We start from the raw sequence: 27,424 nt of genomic DNA, 5'->3' as shown, positions 1-27,424 counted from the left end.
GCCCAGCTTGCATGATCTCAGGCATGTACGTACGTGCACACACAAACAAACGTGCATTTATCCATGCACAAATAAATTGTATACACACCTATATGCACACACATCCCCGCAGCATACATGGCATCATGCCATCATATCTCGACTTACATTAAAAATGAAGAAGCTCCAGTTCAATTCCACAATGCACTTTGATTCCTGCATGCTAAATTTATCTGTTAAATGTATCTTTATCCTTATGAGGCCAGCAGCAGTTGTGGAACAAGATGCCACGCTCCATGACAAAAAAAGATGAGCAGTATCTCAGCCCTTATCACACAATACAACAATAAAGAGATTTACATTTGGGGAAAAAACAGTGCAATGTAAATGCTGCAGTAACATCTCAGATGACCTTTTACGGAGGAGAGATTTCACAAAAACAATACTGGAATGTAGCTCTCTCTTTAGATTTTACTTTGTCAAATTTACATCCTGTTAAAACCAACACCAATTTTTCAAGCCCTCAGATATTCTTTTTATTCGATATCCTTCACACTAAAAACATAAGAGGCTTTAGCCTGCCTGCGTATGTTTTGTCAGCTTAAAAAGCTGTCCAAAACCTTTTATTATAATTAATATTAACATTCCACTCATCAAATTCCTTCAAACAGTACTCATGATTAAATGCAACACAGAAAGTTTTGAACATGACCCTCCTGGCATTTAAATGGTAAAATTGTGAGCACACTGATTCTGCAACATGCAAGGAATAGAGATAGAAATAAAGTAATCAGTTAGGAAAACTGCAATTAACTTAACCTCAACAAAGTGAATTTCCATGGGCTCCACCATGTATCAAACAAATCAGCAAAAACATCAAAACAAGTGAACTTGGAGGTTTCATAAACAACGCACAATTGCTCTCCCATTAATTTCATATCCTCCTCTTCCATGCTTTTTCGAAGTCTGTTCAACGGTTGCGCATCAACTGCCGTGAAGATTGACTGATGCTTGAGTTAGAGATGGCAGGGTATGTGTCATAGTCTGACTTTTCTATTCAAAACAGAGCGGTCTGTTCTGTTTTTGGTAACAGTTCCCTAGGTTGAGTAACTTTATTAGATTTATACCCACTGGCCTCATTCTGAATCTCCATAATGCTGGCTGATCAGGTGAAAACTGCAGGGCAACAAATTGCAGAGAGGGATAATGATTTATCAAGAGGAGTGATGAGAAAAATGGGTTTTAAAAGTTGGAGTAACAATGTTATCAATTATGGACATGGAGACACATTCAGCTAGTGTTAAGAGTGTCACAAACACACACTCACAAACACTTAAGAGCATGTCAGGGTTTAAGGGTACACAATTCTCATACACAAAATGTGTGCATGAAAACACTGCACCCCTGTTGCCTCTCTGTGACTTGCACAGTGTGCATGTCTTTGTTAAAGTGTTTATGACTCAGTACTGTCTTTCACCCGAGGCTCAGCAGCCATCCAGCTGAAGGAGGGGATGCATGTTTTATTTTAGGCGCTCTAATATGCCATGAAGACATCATTATCCTGAAACACGTTGGAGTCCACAGCCTCTGTTGTTTAAAATGGCACGGAAGATGTGGATATCGTCAATGGTTTCATCCCTGTCACAGTCATAGAGATCATTAGATGTGCAATTGTATTTGCTTCATTAAATTTGGCTTTTGTTATTGCCAGCTAAGCAGTATGTGACTGGGTGAACCCTCCTTGGTGAGCGAGGGATGTTATCTTTTCTGTCATGCACACACCAGTGCTGCCCACAGGGAAGAGGGGAGCATGCAAGAGGAAGGAATAGAGGAAAGGGAGGAAATTTTGTTATGCTTGCATAATGACAATAAAGAATCTTGAATCTTGAATCTTGAATGCAGGGAACTTGGCTGATTGAGGGCAGAGAAGAGGTACTGTGCAGGGCGATGGATGCCTGAGAATACTAAGGAACCCTCACAAGAGACCCTTTAGTCAGCAACACATCCCTTTGAGAAGAGTCATGAATGTGAGTGTGAGAAATTGTTTGTACCTTCTTCGTATATAGTCAGCATTTCCTATGTATGTATTTTTAAACCTCCACATATCCCAGGAGTTAAGTAAGTCGAAGAACTCAATAGAAACACTAACCAGTAAATTATTTAAGTCAAATAAATCACAGAAAAGTGGATACTTTGATGCGACCTAATGGATCTGTGACCACAAATTATGACAGTCTATTAGAGATCACACTTTTGGTCAGGCAGAGTACTTTTTTTAGAGACGACAACAAAAAAAGCAACATCCATAATTTTCTGTTATGCTTCAGATAATTGCACATATTGGGCCAAAGCTGTTCTAGAAAATAAACTGAAAAAAAAAGTGGGAAAAAAAACATCTGAAGTACTAATTCCACCTAAAATAACAAAACTAAGCCCAATTCAACTCAGTAACCCATTACTACACAGACAGCGAAGGAGGAATCCCGTTTCTCCCTCCTTTAAAATGAAGCAGCCACCCACTGCATCAGTAACCTGATTACCCCCGCTGTCAGTCTGAATGAGGCCAGGCTTTGGATTCTCCTGTCCTCTGATCCTCACTATGGGATGGAGCTGGCCCGACTTAGGAGTCTAGAAACAACCTCAGAGCAGAATAGACACAAGCAAGGGGAGCAGAACCAGGACTAAATAAGTCAGGAGGTAAGAGGATGCAGTGATGAGGACTTTTTGTTGCCATAGTGTTACGCGGATTTCACCTGATTGAGTCAGACATTAGGCATCAGGCTGTAACAGATTCAATATGTTCATGGATATGTGTATATGTGATTTTATAAAATTTTATCCTAGCATCTTATTTTATATTTGAGAGAAATTCTCTCTCAGGAATTGCATGATAAGCTACTGAGGAAAGTATTAAAAAGTCAACACTGAGAGGATTATGGAGGGGGGCTATTAGTATCCGGGGAGGGCCAGTCACCAAGAGGAGGGCAACAGGATACGACTAGTGGGTGGACCTTAATGACTGTTCCTGTGCACAACAAGTCTTTCCCTTAATATGCTTCCTTTCCCTCCAAACAAGAGAACTTTGCATGATTTGAGTCATTTGCAGTAGAGTGCAGTTAGATTGCTAAAATGGATAGTACTTATATTTTACTGCTCTGTCTTTTCAAGTGCTACTATTGACTGGCTTTCTTCATCAGAAGTTTTAAAGCTCCACAAAGACCCCGGATTGATTTCTGGAGAGAGTACTTCAGGAAACTGAGGACTGTACAAGGCAACTTCAATACAATGGCACAATGCACATCCGATGCTGCCAAGGTGATCCCAAATCCAGAGGACCCCAGAACAGTTTCAACTGAGCCTGCATCAGCTGGCAAAATCAGACCTGTAGACCTGGGCCTAATAAGAAACTTATCGAAGTCGGACTCTGACTTGTTGGCATCACCACTTGGAGAAGAGGATGGAGGTCTGACTGGTCGCAGCGGGTCGGTGTCCAACTGTAGATCCGGGCAGCCGTCGATGCAACGCATGCCTTCCTTCACCTCTGAGTGGGATGAGGTAATACTCAAGCTCTGGGATGGGAAATAAGTGGGAGGATGCAAAGGACAAAGGGAGTGGCACATTCATGAACAGGGTTTCAAGTAGAGAGTAGTATTATCCCTCAGGGAGCGCATGTTGTTGGTGCATGTAAATGTGTGGAAAAATAGAGAAGCAACCAAGTATTAGCATGCAAAAAAAAGGAATAAAAATGGGAGTGGGAGAGGCTGCACAGTTTAGGGTAAGGAAGTAAGTAAGGAAGGGGGCAGAGGTAGCAGTATGAGAGTGTGCAGTAATCCAGAAGTAATAGAGTAACGTTACCCAGGCTGTCGACAGAAAACGCCTGTGGCCAAGTGCTTGAATGGCTTGATCACTTGCACCGACCTCCCTGTAGCAGCCCTGGCATCCAAGACTAATTGGGCTTGTGCTGTCATTCTACATCCACTCAGTACATATCTCAAGGCCGACCCACGCCTCCACTGTCTCCTCCTGCACTCCTCTGGCTCCTTTGCTCCGTCTTGCGCCATCTATTCTCAACCCAAAGTGAAAGATGCCTCACCCCTCCCCTCTCCCATTATATCCAAAAGCCTTCATTTATGATTTCTGAGCACTTTGGAGCATCAATGCAGCACATCCGAAAGCTATGCAAAGACCTTAAAATTAATGACAATTTCTTACCAAAGCCTCTAGATACAATTAAACCGTTTTAACCTGTGGGGGCAGTGGCTAAAAGACAAGAGTGTGCTTTTTATTAGTGTCCACAGCACATTATTCACATTTCTGACACTTTACGTTGATTACTTAATTGTCAAAAATAATAAAGCTGTTAGATTCTTTGGGGACGTTTTGGTATGGGGGACTATTTGTCATTTATCACTGATAGCTAGGCTGGAATTGGCCTAAATAGCAGTGAAAACCCATTGGTTTCGCTTCATTTATTGTAAAATACAGACTCCGAGTCAACTTCACTTTATCTACACCCACTTTTAAGTACTTTTATTGGCTGGTCATTTCATTCCTTCAAACGTGGGACTTGTAGTAGTGTTCTGATGTGACACTTTCTCAGTCTACTTGAAGTTAGTGATAGGAAGTCCGTCTCTTTTCAAAGACTTGATTCTTTTGGTTTGGCTCCCTTAGAAGAGCCAACTCTTACAGCTCCCAAACGCAAAGAGGGGATCTATACAAAATTTGTTGGTCATGGATGATTCTGATATAATTTGTATATATTTAATTGTTAAAATATAAATGATCAACTGCACAAATAAGTAAAAGTGTAAAATGTTGGAACTTGATACTCAGAAGATGTTACTGAGGAAGACTGGTTTCATTGGCAAAAATTGGACTCATGGCCACAGTTCGTAGCACTTTCCTAAAAGTTAATTTGGACTCATCTTAGTGTCGCTCAGGATGGATTTTCAACCACACAACTTCCAGAGCTCCCAAAGCTCCTAGGTTGACTCCATATCATTTACAACTTGGGGTTTAAATATGTACCACTGAAACAAAATATCAACTAGGACTGGTCCACCATTCTGTGGTCATAACAAGCACTGACTTCATTTGTTGTTTAGTTTGTTTAAAAGAAAGCTAAAACTTATATTAATTTATTTCTATGTACTATGAGAACAGTGCTATTATGTACTGTATGCATGACAATTTTTGATGATATTTTTTAATAATAGCAGGTAACAATATAGTGAAAAATGCCTTTGTATGTGTTGTTTTCTGAATAGTCAGAAAACAAAGTTTCTATTAAGGAAAAACTGTGTTTTTACTTAAACGTTTTTATTAATTTAACAATTAAATATAACATTTTGTAATACATAGTTCAGTATTGCCTGTTTCCTTTATCAAACAGGCAGTTAGTCACAGTAGTAGTCATTTACACAGTCATTTCCATTTTAGGTTGTTGTATAGTGTGCCAGGGGAATTATTAAAACTCCCATTATGTGTAACTGAACTGCACATGACCACCATGGAGGGTAATTGGCACCACCGTCATGGGAGCAGGACATGGCTGACACTGTGCCATGATTATTTTTTCATCTTAACACCACTGCTTTATACACAGACTTCTTGGTCTTTTTTTAATGTGGCTTTGTGCACCACTCCGTTTGTCCCTGTTCAGTGACTGCTCTCTGCTCCACCTCTCTGACACAAATGTTTATTCAGGCTATGTTGGGTGGAGTGTCCTGTTCTCAAGCGCATCCTGTTTTGCAGTTACTCCTGAGTGTCTGTTTCTCACCCAGATTTCAAGGGATTTGTTTGGGTTGAGGATACGGGTGCTTGTGGGCAAGGGCCAAAAGAAGAAAAAAGAAAGATAACAGAACGAACAAACAAACAAACAAACAAACAATGCTGGCTTGTGTTTGTCTCTCAAAAGATGATTGGCTACCAATATCAATGTTAGGACAACACATGAGGCCCAAGAAGAGGTTAAAGTTTTATGGTAAATACATCGATAACCAACAAAACTGCATTTGGACATCAGAGAAATAAATTATCTCAAGTTTATGTGCTGTAACTGACAGTTGGTCTGGTGGGAAAGGCTGAATTTTACTTAGTGATATTTAAAGTTGTATGAAACGTTCATATATATTCATATTTACATCAATCATCTGCCATTTTCACTGCACTAGATCTGTGGAGACAGTGGGTAGAGCACAAATGATGGGATTATTATTTTGATGGGATTATTTTTTACATTATTTTATATTTTACATTATTTTATGGTCTCTGTTGTTCTCACTTCCCTCTGGTCTGCTCAACTGCAGCTGAAACAAAACTACTGCTCTGATTAATATGTTAATATGAGTGTTGCACTTGCATGATTATACAGCAGAACTTAAATCAAGCTTTTCATCTAGCCGGTAACTTTCATGGGTAAATAAACTGCAGAAATAAACACTGATAGTGTGAAGCCTTAACTGCACTGAGCCAAAAAGTGATAATCTTTCAGAAGCTGATTGTTAGTAATATGCAGCCCCTTACAGCCGTATTTCTCTGCTTGTATCTGTACATCTGCATCTGCTTTTATGTGCCTGAAATGATCACAACCTACAGGTTATGTCGTAACGATAGACGTGTTTGTGAAACACAGGCCAAAGTTTGCAGAGTAGAACATTAGCTGGTATGACATCTGGACCTTGTGATTATAGACTTTAATATAATTTTAAGACTGCACTTAACACAACTTAACAGTACTAGTAGTAACAGCCAGAGGCACATTTGTCATTCAAAAGACATCGCCACAGAGGCACACACGAGGTATTGAAGACTGAGAATATAAGATGCAATTATTGCATACTGTATATTTGGTATCATTTAAAAGTAACATAACAAGTGTAACAAATTATGTTTGACAAGGAGTAATAAGTGACATAATGCTTCTTATAATACAGTCTTTGAGAAGTGAGCCCATCACTGTGCATTTTAAGGTGGATTTTTTTCCTTTCCATACAAGACCACAGATGACCTTATTATATAAGGATCTTGCATTACAGTGAATGTTATACAAGTTACTAAAAATAGAAATGGCATAGATGATTAAGATGACTGACGTCTTCACTACATCTGTTCAATACTTGAAAGGCAAAGGTTAACACAACCACATGTTACAGATGCTTGAGTGGTTTCAGTCGTGTGTGTACTCTGAATTTCCCAGCTGTATTCCTGAGGTCATTACACATGCAAGCTTTTAAAGTGCATGTAGTTTCTGTGTGTGCGTGGCTGTCTTTTACATAACAAAAGCAGATGTTTTATACGCATTCTTAATGGAATCATTTTTGGAATTGTGATATAAAGATATACTTCTCATTTGGTTTACAAACCAAAACGCCATTTCCTTTAATTTGCTACAGTGAAAATGAAAAAGACTGAACATTCAAAACATTTTTATGATGATAATTCCAACTGATGAAGAGAGACAAATTTAAAGTATGTGTAAGCTGGTTTATAATTCATGAAGCTACGGCAGAGTGAACACATCCTAAGATCTTCTTAGACAGATGTGGTACATGAATATGAGAGTAGTGGTGAGCTTGGGGGCTGGAAGGAGAAAGGTGCAGTCCTCTTTCACCTGTCACATTGTAACATGACTCACCTGGTGTAACACGGGAGGCACCACAATGTCTCCAGTATTATATTTAAAAGTGTTACACATTAACACTAGACCTGTAGTGTGCTTTTCAAAATGCATGTAGATGAGGATGTATAACTTAAATGGACAGTTATGGTAAATATGTTTCATAAATGTCTAATTATTATTACTACTATTGTTCAGCCAGTTCCATTTTCATGGTAATAATACAAACAAATGATTTAATAACGTCTTTCTGTGATCAAGAGACAAACTAGAATATGACAAGTCATGGGCAACTTATAGTGGTTTAACTGCTAGTGCCATATTTTTCCCCCCATCAGCTTCGACTGAAAACTTTTACATTGAGTAGCTCCTGAGTTTTTGTTTAGATAAGCTGGGTCTGATTTAGTTAACGTGCGTGATGTCTTACATTTCTATGTGGAACTCACAATACTGCACTCTCTCTGTGCAACTAGAGCTTTTACTTTGAAAATCTGCATATGTTTTCATGACTAAAACCACACTAAAACAGCATTTCCAGTTCAACCTCAAATATAAAGATGGAGGACATGACAGCTTCCCAAGTGGGCTGCAGTATGCAGTAGAGGATAAAGCGGTAGATGATGATGACTGACTATGCATGCAATGATCACTATTGGACAAACTGGTGCCAAATGATGTCACAAGTGCAAGATGGCAGCAAATGCATAACATTTTTATTTTTAAGTGGAACTTTTACAACTCTGTTGACTTTTTCACCTTTTTCTTTACATTTACAAAGCTGTTAAATTAGGATAAAACTCCTGCACATTTCCTTTTGTACATTGGAATTGGAAAAGCATTGAAAAGCAGCAACTTCTGCTCCTTCTTCTTCTTCAGTGTTTTACAGCAGTCAGCATATTGTATTACTGCCTCCTTCTGGGTATAATCATTACCTGCCTATAATATACAGTCTTTGTGATAATCCACAAGTCATTTGTGGAAACAGATTGCAGCAGCAATGTGCCAAAAAAGTCAGTCAAATATTTGTAAACAACACAGAGACCAGAGAAGCTGTTAATGACAAAATGTCCATTAGCTGTGCAGAGCCAGCTCCAGTTAATGTTGCCATGGTGATGGTGCCAGCTTCTTCTTCTCCGAGTGAGACTCAGACTCCTCTGAGGTTTGGCTCGACAAACCTCTAAAGCTCCTGTTATTCAGTCAAAGACTGTAACTCCTGTCATTAAGGTTCTTATGTCATGAGCTTGTCATGAACAAATCTATGACATTATGTATTGTTTGTGTCAAAAATGTGGACAGAGCAAATTAAAAAGGGAAATCTGGTACTGCACAGTGCAGCCCGTAAAGACCTCAGTGGACTAGACCTATTCAATGCAAATCATTCCCAGTACTTCGTTTAATGCCGAATTGTTTCAAAACTGTCAGAACACAGGACAGTTCACAAGCACTGCGGGATGGAATTATGTGATCTGTGTCTAGTGTGTGGAACCACTGGTCCATTCATTTTCACTGACAATGATACTGATTCAGAATTCTTGTTGCCAGATTAGTGCCAGTGAAACCACAGCATTTTGGTTAAATCCATCCATCATTTACAGTATCTTCTGACTCCCTTTCTGCTATGTACAGAGCCCAGGAGGTGACTCTTCCAAAGACCAACAGCTTTTACCATCAGCACCATGTCGACCGAACACGTCCACTGCATGTTTTTCATTTTCCTATTGAAATTAATGTAGGAACAGGTACCCCTGCCACGCCAGCATGAACAGCCTCTTATAGGTGTGACTTGGAATGCATTCGCCACTCTGGACTGGGAAAACTCAAATCTGGTTTAAGTTCAGGTCTGCTTTTGTGGTTTTCCATGGTTCAAAGCAATCTAAACACCTATGATGACCGGTCTGTCACCTTACACTCCATTAAAGCAAGATCCACATTTAAAAGGGCTTTAATCATGCTCAAACCTAACTTCACCTTGTTTTGAAAACAAGTGAGGATACAAGCGAGATGAAAAAAAATATTTTTGCCTTCATGATTTGCATTTGAAACAAATACAACCTTTCACTTTCTTTAAGACTTGAGCTTCAAAAAATGCAACAGTATTTTTTGTATGTACAAGAGAAGAGCAGATGAAATACAAGATGAACAGCATGAGCTATAAGGAGCAGTATATCAGGAATCACTGCCTAGCAACGTTTCTTAAAAAAAAAAAAAAAAACACAGCGTCACCTGCAGTGATCATACACACAGGATTTACTTTAAGGATGAGCCTTTTGCATTGTGTGTATTTACAATGGAGTACAGTTTACCATATATTCTGCCACTCAATCCTCACAGAATTATGTTTTTGTTGATTCAGACTGAAATTAATTAAGTTTAATTTGGTAGAAATATTCATAGACCAATTTTCCTTTTCTTTTTTAAAATCAGATATTCTTAAAGGCATCATGGCAAGCATGCAAAAAAAACTGAAAGAATAGGCACATCATTGTAACAATCTTAAAATGAAAGTGATGTGAGAGTTTTTACCAACATGCTTTTAATTTATTTCCCAAAAAAGTTTACACTCATTTTCCTTCTCGGTAAGAATATAACCTGTTCTGTAAAATCTAAAAAGAATAGGTTTTTTTGTCACTAAAAAACAGACAGCAAACACTGAACAGACTGAAAGATAAACACCCCCACTGCTTTAGTTATGGCTGTTGCCCTGTGTGACTTCTCACCAAGTGGCTGCTTTGCCCTTTCTTATTGGATTCTCCCCTCCTTGTGCTGTCAATTGTCACACTGGGGTGATGTCTGCGTAGATGAGCGAACAAGTGTTGCCACCAGCGCAAGTAACATGTGTTGCACAGTGCTTGCATACAGTTGCAATTTTATCCACCACTTTTTTACCGCCATCATCATAGGTAAACACGAAATCCACCATTTCTACAACTGATCTGCAGCACTCAACATGAATGCCAAATGACAATTCTTTAAAAATACTTCACTGGGTTACTGGCACAAGGCCATTTTACATTGGTGTGTCTGTCACAAATGTTATCTCCATCACTACCGTTCCTCCCCTATTAACTCCCATACAGTAGATTTAACAAAAATACTATACCTTGTTTTAATCATTATCATATGAACTGCATCACTTCACACAATAATGATGAAAAATACATATTAATATAACCAAAGGGAGCACATTTATTAGGAACCCTTTTTATCTAAAACAAGACCAAATTAAATTTCTATTTTGTTTGGTACCATAAGTTTTTTTGTGATAACTTTTAGAATAGTACCAAAATAACCAGCCCCTTCCTTTGGGGTCCCTAGAGTAAAATGGTACAGTTATCATTCCAAACCATACCATACTGTACCAAACCCACAGCATGGCCATGAAGCACTGTCACAGAGCGCGCCCATGAAGCATGGCCATGAAGCACACTATCAATAAAATAAAACTCTAATAAATGTCTTGTCTAATATTCATCAATATTCACATTTTCACGTATTTTCACATTGCAGTGTCCATACTCACTCAGAGACTTGGGGAAAAGGTGCGTCCCACGTGCATGCACTCCACTTGGTTCTTCGTTAGCAGCCTCAGCTAGCTAGCTAACACGAAGCTAATTAGCTCTGCACGTACTTCCCGTGTTTACAGTATCAATGCTAGTAAGCATAACTTTATCGTCACTCGTCGTGTCTAGTTGCCTGACCGCGCTGTGTTTTCATTCCACCCCCGTAAGAATCCGGTTGGTTCACTCCACCTTTGCTCTGATTGACTGCTAATGACATGATTGACACCTGGCTATAACCAATGCGCATCAGACTGAGAAGTTCAAGGCCACACCAAAACATAGGAAATTTCATCATTTTAACAAAAGTACACATTTTTGCTATAGAAATTAAAATAATGTCCGCCCAATATTTAAAACATTTGCAATATGTGAGTAGTGAACTGAAATTAAAGACATAATATATGATATGAATTAGTAGGGTACTACAATTTTGTTAAATTAATCTAATCTAATTGTCTTGTATCAACGTTTGATCAAGGGTTTGAGTGTCTTGTGGAAAAAAACACATTGCAAAGTGAGTTGTTTAAAAAACATTTACACTTACTGCCAAACACTGAGTCTGTCACATGCAGTGGAAGAGGAGGCCGCATGTGCAAAATGTTGTGAAATAATTAAGGATGCACGATATTATCGGCACAATATCAGCATCGGCAGATCAGCAAACACACCAAGATATGACAAATGACTACAAAAGTAGGCTAAATAGACTGCTACCTCCTTGACTCCTCAAGAACATTTTTTTTACATTACGTATTTTTTATAAATTCATATCTGCTGCGAAATGAGTCTGCAATATATTATGTTAATTTCACTACAGAAAAGACCAGTCCAAGCACTACAAATATATTGGTATATGAGTTAGGGATGCACTATATTGTGCATCCCTAGAAATAATATTTCATCACTCTGACTATGATGTCACTGGTTTCCTCCGAAGAAGCATTTTGGTGACAAGTTTTAGTTAAGGTGCACTTAAGCTTAGGTATGTGCGTGCGTGTGTGTTTGTATGTGCATGCGTGTGTGTGATATAGAATGTAACTGGGTTAATTCGGAGACTGAGTAATGTGAGGTCTGTATTGCTAGAGGCATATGCCACATGTCCCACGTGCCTGACTTCCACATGAATCAAGGCTTTTCTACAGTGTTGATGCCACTAGCGAAGTGCATGGGGCTTTTTCAAACACTAAATATTACATCAAATAAGCCTGGCTGTGTCTCTGGTGTCACTATTGAAAGCAGAATCAGCTTTTCAAGCTCACACTGTTTACATTACAGGTTGTAAATATACCACATTGGTCATTTGACTTGCTAAAATCCCACATACTGTAAATTTGTCGACGTCCCCAGCCTTTCTATTTGCATTGGTTTAAACTTGTCAAAACATGCACTCAGAGTTACGGCCTCCTATATCAAATGTCATTAATATGCAAAGCCTGTTGTCTTTATAATGTGATGGATGGCACATTTGTTGTGTGTCAGCAAAAAGTGTGCTTAGACTAATTGTCTACACTGAACCAGCAATGAAACTCATTATTATTCCCATATGAGCGTGCATGTGTGTGTGTGCCTGACTGTTTGCTTGATGTGGAATATAATGCCACATAAATATACTATCTGTGCCTATTTAACATATGTGACTTTGGATACTTAAGCATGCATATGCATATTTTTAGTGGAGCTGAATTCTGCAAAACACTGTGTTTGAATGTTGCTGAATGACATGTTAGTATACCCACTTATCACACACCTCTGAGGAAGTTCACATGAAAGTTTTAAAGTTATGATGTCACACACTCAGAACTATGAAAGTTCAGAACTATTTTTACACCAAAATTAGCAGGGAAAATAGGGACGGGACAATACCACTTCTTTGTGTCCGATACCGATATCGCAAACTCATTTTAAGACCATTTATGAACAATGAAGCTGTTAACAACACATTTGTGCTGAGTCATGTCAAAGACATGATTCTCAAACTGTGTAACAAATATATTTCTCCCAAAAAGAAGCAATACACAGCCCAAACATGACTCAGCTAAAATACTTTTGCTGATTTTTATTTACATTTATTTATTTATTTTTTTACCAGTGAAAAGGGGATAGGTCTTGTTGAAGAAAAACTTTTAATTAATTGTCCCAAATGTATGTATTGCATACAGTGGAATAGTAATAATATTTCGTAAGAGATTTAAGGATAAGGATTAGAATTGAAGGTAGTGTTGATTCAGATTATGATTAACATGCGGTAGTTTTCATGCATTTTCTAAATCAAACACCAATTATTTAATTGATAATGATCTCTTACAATGTTCAGATTTTGTCTCCACATGCTCCTGATAACCACTGTCTTCATGTGGCACCATTTTTTTCCCCAGAATTGGAGCTGCTATTCAGTTATCCAGCAAAAATAATCAGTAGCAAACAGCATGGCAATATATTTAGGCTTTTCCTGGAAAGTCAGAGACTACAGAAAGCCCCTGAACAAGTTCCTTTATAATCTCCAGCATGCAGCATTGTGCTCACTTAACCTTGCAGTGCACTGCTTCTTTATTCTGAGAGGCTTAAATAATACAGGTCTGAAAGGGCAACTGAATGGTCACTAACAGATCTGAATCTTTTGTGACTTGTGCAGCCCAGACTTCCTCCTACGGGCCTCAATAATTTGGGGCTTTCAAAAGCATCTATAGATTGTAATTAAACTTCTCACCCTGTCGTGTTTTTGCTGAGTGTTGGGTTTGTCCACGTTGGACTGTTGCATGTAATCCATCATTGCAAAGGAGCCCACTGCCATCCCAACACTCCCAGCAGCAGTTCTCTGTAGTAATTCTTCACCCAGTGCCATTATTACAGGCCTGTCCTTTTATAACCTATTTGGCTGCAGTGAGATAAAAAAAGGCCTGGATACAAGTTTAAAGCACATTTTACAAAAAGGACAATGTTACACATTAATATTAAACATTACTACTTTATTGTATCTGAGTGACGTTCCGTGTTCCATTTTTATTCCCTTAAACAGATTGAGAAGATCATGAACTTGATTGGAGCTGGCATCGAGACATCCAAAAGGAAACAGCCCACAAGAAGCTCAGGTAATGCTTTCTCTTCCTTTGATAGATTTAGATTTGTGATTATAGTTTTTTTGTTTCGTTTTTTTTACAACTAAGTTCAATCAGTCAATCATAATTAACCTTTAGTAACATTCTACATCCACAGTACTATGCTCCAAGTCTTGATGGGCAGAAACAGAGACTGTTGAAAATCATAAGCTGGTTTCCCAATGTCAGTCATTAACGAAAAAGTTCTTCCTTGGAGTTTCGCCTTGTTGTCACTCTTATTACAAACACCCTTGCTCTTACTTTTTCGCCGCTGTTGTCTCTTGTTGGCAGTGAATTGTCACCTGGTATATGTTGATATGGGGCTGTTTTCAAAGGAAACATGGATCCACCACACCACCCATCCACACAGAAAGGCCCTGGTTGAAATGGGATTTGAACCCAGAATCTTTTTTGCTGTGAGGCACCACTGTCATCCTCTGACTCTGCCTGTGAAATTTACCAGACAGAAATATTCTCACTCCCTGTGACTATTCCATTCATGTGCTCACCTGCTGAGGAGATGGAGGGTATGTTGTCCCTATGTGTCACAGAGATACAGGCTGGCGTGTGTTTGGCATATCAATGTTCCTTGTTTCTACTTTAGTGAAAAATCTAATTGTACATTCCCCTCACTGTCATATTTTCATTAGTTTCTGACGTTACTGTATCTCGTTACTGGGACTGGTCTGACAGTGTGCCTCCTCATCAAGAAACCCTGAGGCGGTGCAGAGGGGGAAGCCAGCTGGCATCGTTTCACTTTGTTTAGATAACACTCCTTAGTTGAAGCAGCGTACACTTACCTCCATTTGATGCTCTGCCATAAGGTGGTTTCATCATACATGATTGTGTAACAGCTTTTCCTGGGTCTGCGTTGCACATGGCTGCTTGCATGATGCATTTAAATAAAGTTCTCAATCTGCTAACCTCAGCAAGGTGTAACACCACTCAGGCTTTCAGAGCAGGAACAGCTAAAAGTGTGACTCATGATTTAAAGAAAGGATGCTGGGAAATGGAAAAGGAAATGACATTGGGATTTGTAATTAAGGTTGTGGCGTGTATCACAGTGTGATAATAAAACAATTACATATTATAAAGGCTGACAGTGTCCTTCATTTAAAAAAAATAAATCAAAAAAATCATTCAAAGCAATTCATTAAATTAAACACTGAGGACATCTGCACATTTAATCGCTGATAAATTTTACTTTAGCACTTAAGGAGAATAGATAAGTAAAGAAACTTCCAACATAACTATGGCCATTCTCCAAGTTGAATATTACCATAATAAAAGTGTATGTATACATACACACTGAAGAGTGCCTTTCAAAATAAAAGACAAAGGAAATTAGGATTAAATCTAGCTTTAATTTGTTGTTCAGCCAGTAGTAACCACATAAGGTCAAACCATACAATAAAAATTTAACTATAAGCAAATACAAATCACATGGAGTCGTCAACACTTTAGGTAAACAACATAATTTTACACGGTACTCATCAGCAATCCCATAATAATCTTTCAGCAAAGTGACAAAGTAACTTGTGTGATCTCCACAATGAAAGCCTTACTGAGCCTGATTCTGTTTGAGTCACTGACTTTCATTAAGTCCCACACCTAACTTACTTAACTTACATATGGTGCTTTTCCACTACTTGGTGCTGGCAATGGCACAGCACGGCTCGACTCTACACAGTTTGGTTGGTTTTCCATTAGAATGTAGTACCTCCTGGGCGGAGTCATCACAGCACACACAAACTTTTGACTTGTAAAGCAGTTATTTTCAGTGTACTGAATCATTAGAATCAATTAATTACAAATATTTGTTCAGTACTCCCTGCATGACTGGAGCACAGACTCCGTCTGACACAGTAGTGGAAAAGCACTAATAGTACACAGAAAGACGTTCTCTTTCTCCCCCATTATTAAAATAAAACCTTTCATAGTGAAGTTACATAGTGTTGTTTTAAAATCGCCACTGGCAGCAGGGCTGAATAAATAACCTTCAAAATCTGTTAGTTCCACATCTTGGCAGATTGTACCTGTGGCCAGAAGGAAGCAAGAACAATGATGACGTTGAATTATCCACAATTTGGCTTTTTTTAGATCCTGACCACGTATCATTTACATTTACAATAGCCTGTAGCTGATTTTAATGTGGTGGACAAAGCGGTAGATGATGAATGAATGAACATAGCATTTAAACAATGGAATAAAATTAATTAAATGAATAAAATATATAATTATCTATTTCAAAATTCAAGGGTTCTTATATATGATATAGCAAAGCAACCCTGAAGTGAAGCCAGTTTCCATGGCAATTGCTCAATGTAATGTTCTTAGATTAATTGCCATGTTAACAATTACGACCTGAAGTCACGTTGCATAAAAGGGAAATACATTGTTTGTTTTTCGCATTTAAGTGTGAGCTATTCATAGACCTCATCTGAAGGAAAGCGTCCCAGATCGAGCTGAGTCATACAGTTGGAGGTTTGAGATTCTATTGGCAGATTGTGTGCACAAATAGTTTCTGGGGGTTACAAGGCGACATTTGTTGCTGCCATTGTTTGTGTATATGTTGGCAAATAAACAAACGTACTATTCGGAATCATCAGCGGGGGAGAGGGACGGAATAGAACAGGGATGAAAAACAAATTTGTAGCTCTTCAACCAACAGTCTATTGTGAAAAAATGGGGAAACCTTATCTCTGTCCCCGGTTTTATTCCATTCCTCTTTCCCCCTGTTGTCTGTTCCTCTCTTATCAGGAGCCAAGGACACCACGCATTCTCAGCAAGCAGGTTCCTGTACATCACATTTTTGTGGCCACAAAAAAGTGAGGAGTTAATTTTTGTATGGTCATGGATGAGACTGTTTGTGCCGCGTGCCCATCACTTGTGCCTCGATTGTGTGTGAAAAGAGCACTGAGTAAATTGGCTTAAAAAGGGAGAGGCAGAGGAGAGAGAGAGAGAGCTGAGCTAACAGCACACGGGAGGCATCAGCTCGGTTTGTGTACCAGCACAGGTTGATGTTCAAAGGAAAAGAGTCCGCTTTCAGTTTCCCTGAATAAATTCAGCTTTGCGGCTCATTTTCTCTAGTGCTTGGGTGTGCTGACAAGGCGCTCATGCTTTTCTCCTGCTCTGATAAAGAGGCACACTTTTATCCAGGCACAACCTCAACCTCTTCCTCTTTAAATAGGTGTTTCTCGGCGACCATGTCTAGACCTACAGCACTACTTCAATGGTGAACAAACCCACCTTGACATATTTGATGTCTTGGCCCGTTCAACGGCGGATACGACAGTGACCCAGTTGTGTTGGATGTTCTGACCGTCAGTAATTAGGTCCTACTACTGTGGGAGGTGTTGCTGTCCCAAATGTATACTAGTAATTGGATATGGTGGCTGGTATTTTTAACGGTAAGAGCTGTAGTGAATCCTAATTAGTCCACTCCAAACCTCAATATTTCCTGGAGATAAGGTTGTAAATTTAAACGCGTCCATATGTTTCATCACCTTCGCCTCCATTAGTCTTCTTCTGTCCCTTATTTGTCTCCCCCCCATCTTCCCATCATTCTTCTGTTCAGTCAGAGCAAATCTTGACAGCAACTTCTCTTCCTGTTAGCAAATGATGAGCACCTATCGTTGCGGATGACTGACGGGTCACGGAGACCCGACCTGGCCTTTTACCTGATCGTTAGCACCACGGAGCAACAGGGTTGCAGGCAGCAATTACGGAGGAGGTTTAATCAATAGCCCTTCACTTTGCCTCCCTCTGTTGGCACGGCTTTGCCCTTACTGGCTGGCTGACTACCCATTTGGGAATGTGTGAGGTGATTGCAAGGAGCTTGAAAGTCTGCATAATTAGCAGCTGTACCCAGATCACATGCAGTGAGCAACTCTACACAGGTAGAAGTACACGAGTCCCCATGTATGGCAATTCTTTTAAAGTCAGACGGCAGTGTACGCCTTTTACCCAAGAATGTATTCAAGTTTTACATCATTGCACTTGTTTATATGGGATTTTTTTTTTTTTTACCCCCGCAAGCGACTTGTGCTGTGCTGTGCTCTAAAAATGGTTGATGTGACACGAGCATCTGGAAGTACAGTACATAATGGAATTAGCCTCTTTTATGTCATGCTCTATGACTGTGAGAGATGGAGATGGATTTGAAGTGTCTCTCCTCTCCTCTCCTCTCTCCTCTCCTCTCCTCTCCTCTCTTCTCTCCTGTCCTCTCCTGTCCTCTCCTCTCCTCTTCTCTTCTCTCTTGTGCAAGTGCATCAGACACTTCTGCTCGCTTGAATCGATGCTGCCCCCCCCTCGTTCTTTCATCAAAGTAATGTGTAAATGAAGTAAAGCCATCTACTTATAAGCAGGGGCTTTGTTTCAATATTATGTCAGGCTAAAAAAAATTGGCATTCCTCCTGCAGAGCACTACGGTTCTCCGTCACTCTTTCCTTTACATTCTAGTCATTCGCTGCAGAGGGACTGTGATTTTGGGCTCCAGGCTCGAGTTGCTTGTGTCTGATAGTGGTGTCTTTTCTGCACTGTGAAGATCTGAGTGCCACTGTGCAATTCTAATCAGTGCACCACGTCTTCTCCCAGTCAAGGAGGGGGTTGGTGGTGTTTTTGGTGGTAGGGGTGGAAGGTTAGAGACAGACAAACACGGACGATCGAGTATGAGTGCATTAGTACGAGCAAGAGAGGGGACCAAGAGAGTAGAGGAAAGAGGTAGAGAGGCAAACGATGAGGAAAGAGACAGAGTGTGTTTGCGTCTGTCTGTGTATTTGAGAGCGAGAGGCAAGGAGCGAGACAGAGTGAGGGAGAGTGCTAGGCAGAGGGAGGGGAATCAAGATAGTGGGAGAGTGAGGGAGAGGTGGTTACGTGGAGCAGCACCCCACTTCATCAGGCAGCATACGGCAGCCCTGCAGTGCGATCAGAGTGTGGGAATAGGGCTATGAGATTGAGAGTGAGAGAAAGAAAGCAGAGAGGGACGAGAGCGAGGAGGGGGGGTTGGTGGGTGAAAAGAAGAGCTTGAGGGATTTGCACAGATGAGAAGGGGTGAGTCTGTTGGCTGTTGTGGACGCGGGGAGGACGTGGCAGCAGTGGCTGAGGTTGAGGCAGATCTGAGGTCTCCTGTGTAGAAGTAGCCGGCATCAGGACGTTATGCCGTGTGAGCACTGAGGGGTTTGCGTGTGTGAGCCAGGAGCAGCTGCTGTGACTGCATCTGCACTGCCTGCATGTCTCAGACAGGCAGGGGATGCAGCAAACCTCTGCCCTGAGCACAGAGGCTGCTAGCTGCACCCAGCAAGAAGAAGGACCAGGTGGACTAGGGCGGGAGCAGGGGGCGCGTGCTTTGGGAAGGAGCTGGTTTAACCTGCACTGTGGTCCTGCAGTGATCTTTGCTTCAGAGGCAAGAGCCTGCACCTGCCATTGGATGGATCTGATCCTGGATTTACTGCTTTATGAGATGAGAGGCACATTTTCTGGCAGAGCCGCACAGCCAGCAGCCTGCTGAAGAGCGTGAATGCTGGGAAGCACTGGCTCCACCAAGGACACCAAGCCTTTTCCCCTTGGCAGTCAGCTTATCTGGAGAATTGCCAAGGAATCTTTACTTGGATTTGATCATGAATTGAGGAGTTTGGAATCAGCACACTGTGGAAAAGCCAACATTTCTTTTTTCCCCCCTTTGATATAGGATTTACAATATGTCTACCTGACTGTACTTGCAGTGGCTCTGGAGTAAGACCGAAACATGATTTAAACAAATGTGTGTTCCTTGATCATAAATAACACAAGTACCTCAACAGTATATTAGAATGCTGCTACCTTCGTTGTATGAGCCGAATCCTAGCTCTCAAAGAGGTTGACCAATGAAGCCATGGGACTCAGCCAGAGCTTTACAAGTATGTGGTGAAAACGCTAACAAATTCATTTTGGGGTAACTGAATATTTCTGTTTGACACCCGGATGGAGTAAGAACTGAATTTTAAAATTAAAATAAAGGGGGTAGTTTAAAGCAGAGTTAAATGATGTGTGATGTGTGAAATGAAAATGTGTCATCTGTTGATAAATAACTTTCATTTTATCTCAGCTTAAAATATGCCTATAGTCTGTCGACTTGTTCAGCATCGTTATATTTAAGCACTAGCTTTTTCACTTGTTTGTATACTCGCGTATCTGTTTACTGAAGGAATGTTTAGTGAACCCTGTATGTTGGAGGATGCTGTAGTGGCTCAGTCCAACATCACTCACAGCACCAGTCTTGAGATGGGCTTCCTTCCCTGCACTACCTCCACCCTCACCTGAAATTTCAAGTCAGTCACACTAACACTTGTGGGTGTATATTAGTCTAGTCAGTCCCCTGCAGGGCCTGAGCTGGCCCTGCACCACTTCCCACCTTCCTCCTCCTCCTCTGTTTGAGTTTAGCCGGGCCCCCGCCTGTTACGTGGGAGCCCCTCACCCCCAGCCTGGACCCTGTCTCCCCCCCACCCCGCCTGGTGCTGCTGCACTCGGCTCTGCCTCTGCTGGCCGAGGATGATGTGGCAATGCCATGTGTCGTCCTCTGAGTGCCGCTGCTACCGGCTGAACGGCTTCTCACTGCTGAAGCGCTTCCCTCTCTCGGCAGATGGGGCCTGTGGTAAAGCCCTGGACCAGCCGGTGGGAGAGTGGCTGGAGCACGTGGGGCTGCCGCAGTACGAGAGCAAGTTCCTGCTCAATGGTTTTGACGACCTACGATTTATGGTGAGTCACCTGCAGCATGTCATCCCAGGGGTCACTTCCACTCTACATCACTCCGCCTCTGCTGATGGCAACAGAGCTGCATTTGTCTTTTTATGTCATCACTCTGCTCTCTCTGTCCCGTTGGCCCCCGCCCCCCACGCTTGTCTCTCACTTCCTCCCCTCCTTTCCTCACCTCTCCCCTTCATCACTCTGCTTCACCTCTGTGGGATACATGACCCTGCCAAAATTTATGGCCCCTCGCTGAATCCCTTTAAAAGAATATGGGCTGCAACCAATACCCATTCACTTTCCCCCAGCATTCCCAATCATGCCACGTCATTCAGTGTGCAGTTTTACACTCACCCCTCTACTTGTACTGATTTACAGCCACTGGACTTGAACTTTGTGTAGAAACATTCAGATAATCCAGACAAACAACCCTTAATCTGAACACTCTGTGGTCTAAATACACTTTGCATGGTTGCTCATGAAATCTGCAGCCCATTGTCTTTGCCCTGCCTGAGATGCTGCAGCAGCATGCTCTTGTATAATGTGTGATGACTGTGTTTGGATTCCCATTACATGCAGATATTCATTTTGGCTACAGATTTATTATTAAACGAGTAGAGGAAAAACTACAAAGACAAACATGATTTGTCGACTTTTGCATAGAAAATTAGACGGATTAGTGTCTCTGAGAATGATAAAAAAATAATTGGCATGAATGGTTTGCATTTTTTTTAAATACCTCCGTCAGATTACATATTGATAAAGGGATTTAACTGCACCTCAAAGGATGTGTGCTGTTGGACTGAAGGCGTTATCATGTTGCCTGAAATGAGCATTACAAGGAAACTTGATACAGCCTTTAGCGGTGATTGTTGTAAACAGCGTCTATGTTTCCAGTTTCCCGGACGTGTTAGTCCCTAAATAACCATCTCAAAGGCTAAACTTTGACGTTTTGGCACGACGAGTTACATGTTACACCAGTCTGTCACAGCTGAGCTCAGTTAAATGAGACCAGCAGGCTCAGAGGGACGGAGGGTCGTGTTCACAAAGGGATGGAGTTGATGCATGCTGATTTCAGATCTGTGTTCCTTTCTGGTGAGACATGAGATCACAACATCAGGGGCATGTGATCACTCCCACTATGATGCAGTGTGCACATAAAAGCCTGATTTGCGTTTGCTTAAAAGGTGACCCTAAGCTTAAAGGAGCACTGTAACACTATATAACACCATATATTGTCAGAACAGCAGATGTTAACTTTGTACTCATTGCCATATTGCACGTAATGTAAGACAAAAATGTTCCACTCTATATTTTGAGGTGACAGTTAAAGAATACTGTTTTTAAATAAGTGAGAAGGTCATAGAAGGCAACAACACAGAAAAGAAAAAAGTTAATCATTGCCTTCAAAAACTAAGATATAAACAACAAGATCTGAACTAAAATTGAGAATTCATTTGAAAATAGAACCAGAATGGTGTTAAAATTGATCACATAAAAGTGGTGAGTTGTCTGCAGCAATCCAGTTTTACCATCAACACAAGGACAGGTTCTCTTATGCATTAATTGTGTGGGCATTCAGAGAGACACTAACTGCCAGAGTTTATTTTAGGTGCTTTCTCAAGCTGTGTCTCAATTTAGGGTCTGCCATCCCACTTCACTGGCTGGTACAAACAGGGCTTGCAATGTAAATTTCAAACCCACAGCAAAGAATTATCCAGTGGGTGTTTTGTTCCTGACCCAACAGAGGAGGCAAATGTTTTGAGAGAAGACGAAAATATCCAGAGAACACAGTTTTAATTGTAAGTACCAGGCTTCAGTTTAATAAACTAGCTAATGATAAAGATGGAAAAATTAGTACAACTTAATTTTGTACTCATATTTGCAGTTTAGCAGATCAATTGCTAAGCAGTAATATGATCCAGATCCAGACCAAAGCTCAGTCTCATCACGGTTCAGCCTCTGAGGGCCACACGTCCAATCGAGACACAGCTGATAAGTGTTCATTAAGAATGTGAACTATAACATGTTTTGTTTTATGCGTGCAAAACTAAAGCCACATAATCTAATAATACAGTTAAAAAAAAACCTCTCCCCCCAGAGGCATACACATTATATGTGTGTGTGTGCTTGTTTGTTGTACAACGTTTGCATGCGGCAGTGTGATGACGACTATGGGTCATTAGACATTTTGATGTTCATTCTCATGCTGCGGCTAATGTGTCAGCTGGACTTGATGGATCAAGGAGATAAATCATTAGCTTCACAAGGCAAATTACCCACGGATATTTACAAGGATGTGGAGGTTACAAACAAGGGAAAGGTCAGAGTAGTCAGGCAGACATTGTGAATGTTTAATACTGTGCCCTTTTGGATTCCACCAGACTCACTGCACATGTGATCAATCTGACTCGAACTTGAACATTAGACATTAGTTGTTGGATCCACTGCAAAGATCAGTAGAGGGCGGTATATTCAGGCTCAGTGTTTGAATAATATTAATGTTATAAAACCAAATGTTAACCCATTTACATTTAACCAAAGTTTGAAAAGACATTGCTTAAAACCTGTTGTGTAGAGCGATACTTTCTTATTATACCGTCAGCTGATCCAGAATTTGTTCTTAGAGACATCATGGGTGTCAGTCCCCATTCAGACCTGGTATTAACTTAGGTCCACAGTGAATGGATCAGGGGTCTGATACATAGACATGCAATGTACTTTATTGATCCCTAAAACTGTTTTGCCAAAAACTGGGAAATGTCCTGTTAATCCTCCTAATCTATCGTGAATTTGTCCTCAGATCTGATCACAAAAAAAATAAATAAAACACATTTGGAGGTGGTTTGAGGCCACATTCCAGAGGATGCATGAGCACCAGGATGCATTAGAGACAGCTAACTCCTCAGCTGACATCCTACAAGCCACTGCAGTTAATCACCACCCATATGTTAATTTATGTGTAGCCACTGCCACAATAGTAAGACTGATCACCATATGATTTATTTTTTCGCAACAGTTAAATCCTATTTAATGTTAGAGCGGCCAGAGTAGAGCTTTGATTCACTCAGCGCCTGTTGTCTCTTTTCTCTCTCCCTGTCACTCACGTAAAAACGTAGAAACACACACACACACATGGACAAAAATATACACATGTTGACATGTTAGACACATCTCATTTAACATAATTTTTTGCCACTGCCACTGATTGGCAGAGACTGTCGTCACTGGAAGAGTCATGAGCACAACGTCCGACACAGGAATCAATGCTGAACTGTGGATCAGTTAAATAGACTTAAAAAAAAACCTGAAAACATGCGTTAATCACCACCATTTAGCAAGGAAATGTCTAAAATCTCAATATTTAACAGAGAAGTCTGGTGTATTTAGCAACAGCACTGACTTTGCCAGCGATCGTGAGCCGAATCACAACCCGTTCAATCGTATTTTAGTTCAGTGACCGTGTCAGATGGAGTCTGTGCTCTGGTCATGCAGGAGGTACTGAACTAATCTTTGCAATTAACTGATTCTAACTGCTTTGCTCGTCTGTGAGGATGTACTATAGTTATGGAAAACGACGTGCGTGATACCAAACCGAGTAGAGTCGAGCCGTGCTACAACACTTTATCCAATCAGGAGACAGAACTCAAATAGGTGGTCTTTGCTGCTCATAAGGTAATGCATGCTGTTTGTTGGTAAATAAAGAAATAAAGCCAGAAGTTAGCGAGCAAGTCGTTAAAGCAATTACAATGAAAGCTCAGCCAAAAACCACAGTTTCACTATCGACAACAAACAGACAGGAGGTACAATGCATCGCATCGCATTTTTTTTCCAAATTCATAGTCAAGTGCAATACAAGGGACATAGTAATATGTAGCCACATCTATAAACCCTCCACAATCTAATTCTGCAGAGGCAGAAATATGGTGCACACAGGCCATACTGTACCTGCACACCACTGCTGTCCTGTCACAGCGGAAGATCTACAGTGCAGCTTGGAAAGTTTCCTCCGTCCCGCCTATAAGAGCAAGAGAGCAGGCACTCACATGAGTTGGCAAGACTCTCTCTGCATGCGATGATTGCTCTGAGATGCAGCTTTTGAGGGATCATAAATTATGCGCAGCTGTGAGCCCATTCTCACCATTTCTACACGATGATAATCGTTTTGAGCTTCTGTCATTCTGCCACATTTGGGGGCGCCCATGGCTTTCATTACACTGGTCTTCATGCCCGCACATTTCATTTTATCATCATTTGCTTTTTTATTTAGCGTCGGGCTTTGCTGCTCTGATAACCAAACTAGTGTGGCCATGAGCCAAATTGTCAAGCAACATCTCAGAACTGATCCATCATACAGTTACATCTCTCCTGCATTAATATTGCATCCGATTCTACAGACCCCCCTTTTTCCCCCCTTTTTTTTTAGATGTTATATCTTACATTTGGAACAGAAAGTACATACTGTAGCACTTGAAATACGTGTAGTATATTTCTTTTTCTTCTTTTTTTTGTCAGATGACTGTTATGTGAGATAACAAAATTCGATTTTCCTAACGCAGCAAATGCAATTCACTGTTGCATTAAGTGAGTGCATTAAATGAGATAAAGGACTTATGCCATGGCTGCATCAGCAAGTCATTTCAGATTAAATCAAACTTCCATAGCTCATAAGCTATTTAAGAACTGAACCATGCATTTCTGTCACATGTTTTAAATGCAGCATGAAATAGTAACTTTACAAGGGCTCCCAGTGCATACGTAAAAACTTCAAACTGTTTTAATAAAAATGAAGAATCTCTTTTGGGCCTGCCTCATATGAGACCGCAGCTTTAATTTGACCTTTATTCTAGCAATCAGCAATCTCACCCTCACCCTGACACAGGCCTGTGAATTCTGCTGCATCGCGCTCTGAAGCCAGTCCAGTGAGAGCAGACTGACTGAAGACAGCCGAGCATTTTAACCATCTTGGCCAAAAAGAATTAATCTGCAGCAGTCCACCGAGGGGGGGAAAAACGCTTAGCTCTACATTTTCAAGGTTCTCCGCATGTCTTTATTACCACCGTTAAATTGGAATGAGACGTCAAAGACGGGAGCTGTGAACATGAAACAGACAAGAATCTGCTCATCAGTCACGATTACAGGAGGAGGGAATCGATTAGTGTGCTTTGTTTCTGTTTCCTAAGTTGAGAAATTTCAGTTCCTTCTCGGAGTGTTGCGGTTTCCTCCGGTGGAACACAGAAGCAGAGGGGTCGTGTGTAGATGCTGCTGCAGTTATCAAGGCTTTGTTCACATGGCGTCACACCACATCAGATTGATTACTCTTGGCAGACACAATTCATTTGACTTCATTGTCCTCCCACTCTGCTGTTACTGCATGTGTCAGATATCTGTGGGGGTGTGTGCGGGTGCATGTCATGTGTTTTATGTGTTTTATGCAAACTGGACGTAACAATGTAGAATGTGTCGTACTTGTATCCTTTTACGTTGTTACGCGTGTCCGTTGAGTGTGTTTTGCAAATACTGTTTGTGCGAGTGTGAATTAAAAACTATAGGGATGCACCGATTTAGCTGCGGTACTACGTCGTTATCAGGTGATATTTAACCTTGTTGACGGTCATCTGCCTGTAACGGCAAATTAGATGGCATTAAATACAGGCACTGACGATTATCTTGGCTATCTGAACTCAAAGAACCCTAAATCGAAGTATTGCAAGTTATTGTATGATTGAATTTGTGATTTATTCAAAGACAAACTGATATCAGTGTCAGCCAAATATTGTCAGAACTGGTGCATCATTACTAAATAACTTCATTATTGTCCTCTGTTGCATTGTTCTGTGTCCATATTGTATATCTCTACATGGCTGTGTGTGTGTGTATGTATGTGTGTGTGTGAGTGTGATTACGTTTGCACATACATGTGTGTTTGGGTGTGGCTGTGTGTGTGAATGTGTTTATTTGCACTTGTCTCCTGTGTCTGTGCACACGCAGGGGAGTAACGTGATGGAGGACCAAGACCTCCGAGACGTTGGGATCACTGACCCAGGACACAGAAAGAAGATCCTCCACGCAGCACGCAGTTTGCCAAAGGTACTGAAGATGCAAAGTAACACAAAGACAGTGTGTTGGAGAAAGTCGTTTGTTTGATAAGCCAAAAACATTTGGTATAGTCATAGATAAAACATACACTCACTTTCTTAAGTATATTACGTATAACAAATCAAAGGTGTGGTCTTCTGTTGCCGTAGCTCCTCCTCCTGTTTCTAGGTTCATTGTGTGTTCAAACTTATTACCTGCCATCATCTCCTCTGACCTCTGGCATCCACAACGCATTTTCACCCAGAGAACTGCCACTCACTGGATATTTCCTCTTTTCTTCTCTGTAACGCCTAGATATAGTTGTGTGTTAAAACTCCCACAGGTCAGCAGTTCCTGAAATACCACGCCAA

At 40.7% G+C, this 27,424-nt stretch overlaps 1 protein-coding gene across 5 annotated transcripts in view; it reads left to right on the top strand.

The window, feature by feature from the left end:
* The first annotated feature begins 3,059 nt into the window (after window positions 1-3,059).
* anks1ab (ankyrin repeat and sterile alpha motif domain containing 1Ab) overlaps window positions 3,060-27,424 on the top strand; it is a 42,403-nt gene continuing 18,038 nt past the window's right edge. For 4 of the 5 annotated variants that reach the window (XM_058631650.1, XM_058631648.1, XM_058631649.1 and 1 more), the window contains exons 1-4: window positions 3,060-3,534; window positions 14,174-14,246; window positions 20,872-20,987; window positions 26,967-27,065. In XM_058631650.1, coding sequence (XP_058487633.1) covers window positions 3,265-3,534; window positions 14,174-14,246; window positions 20,872-20,987; window positions 26,967-27,065 — 558 coding nt within the window. In that variant the 5' untranslated portion in view covers window positions 3,060-3,264. Of the gene's footprint in view, window positions 3,535-14,173; window positions 14,247-18,549; window positions 20,150-20,871; window positions 20,988-26,966; window positions 27,066-27,424 lie in introns of those variants that run through there. The other variant, XM_058631651.1, reaches the window with a different exon arrangement.

The sequence above is a fragment of the Solea solea genome, chromosome 6 (genome assembly GCF_958295425.1).
Source record: "Solea solea chromosome 6, fSolSol10.1, whole genome shotgun sequence".
NCBI lineage: Eukaryota > Metazoa > Chordata > Actinopteri > Pleuronectiformes > Soleidae > Solea > Solea solea.
This window is presented reverse-complemented; position numbering and strand designations above follow the sequence as displayed.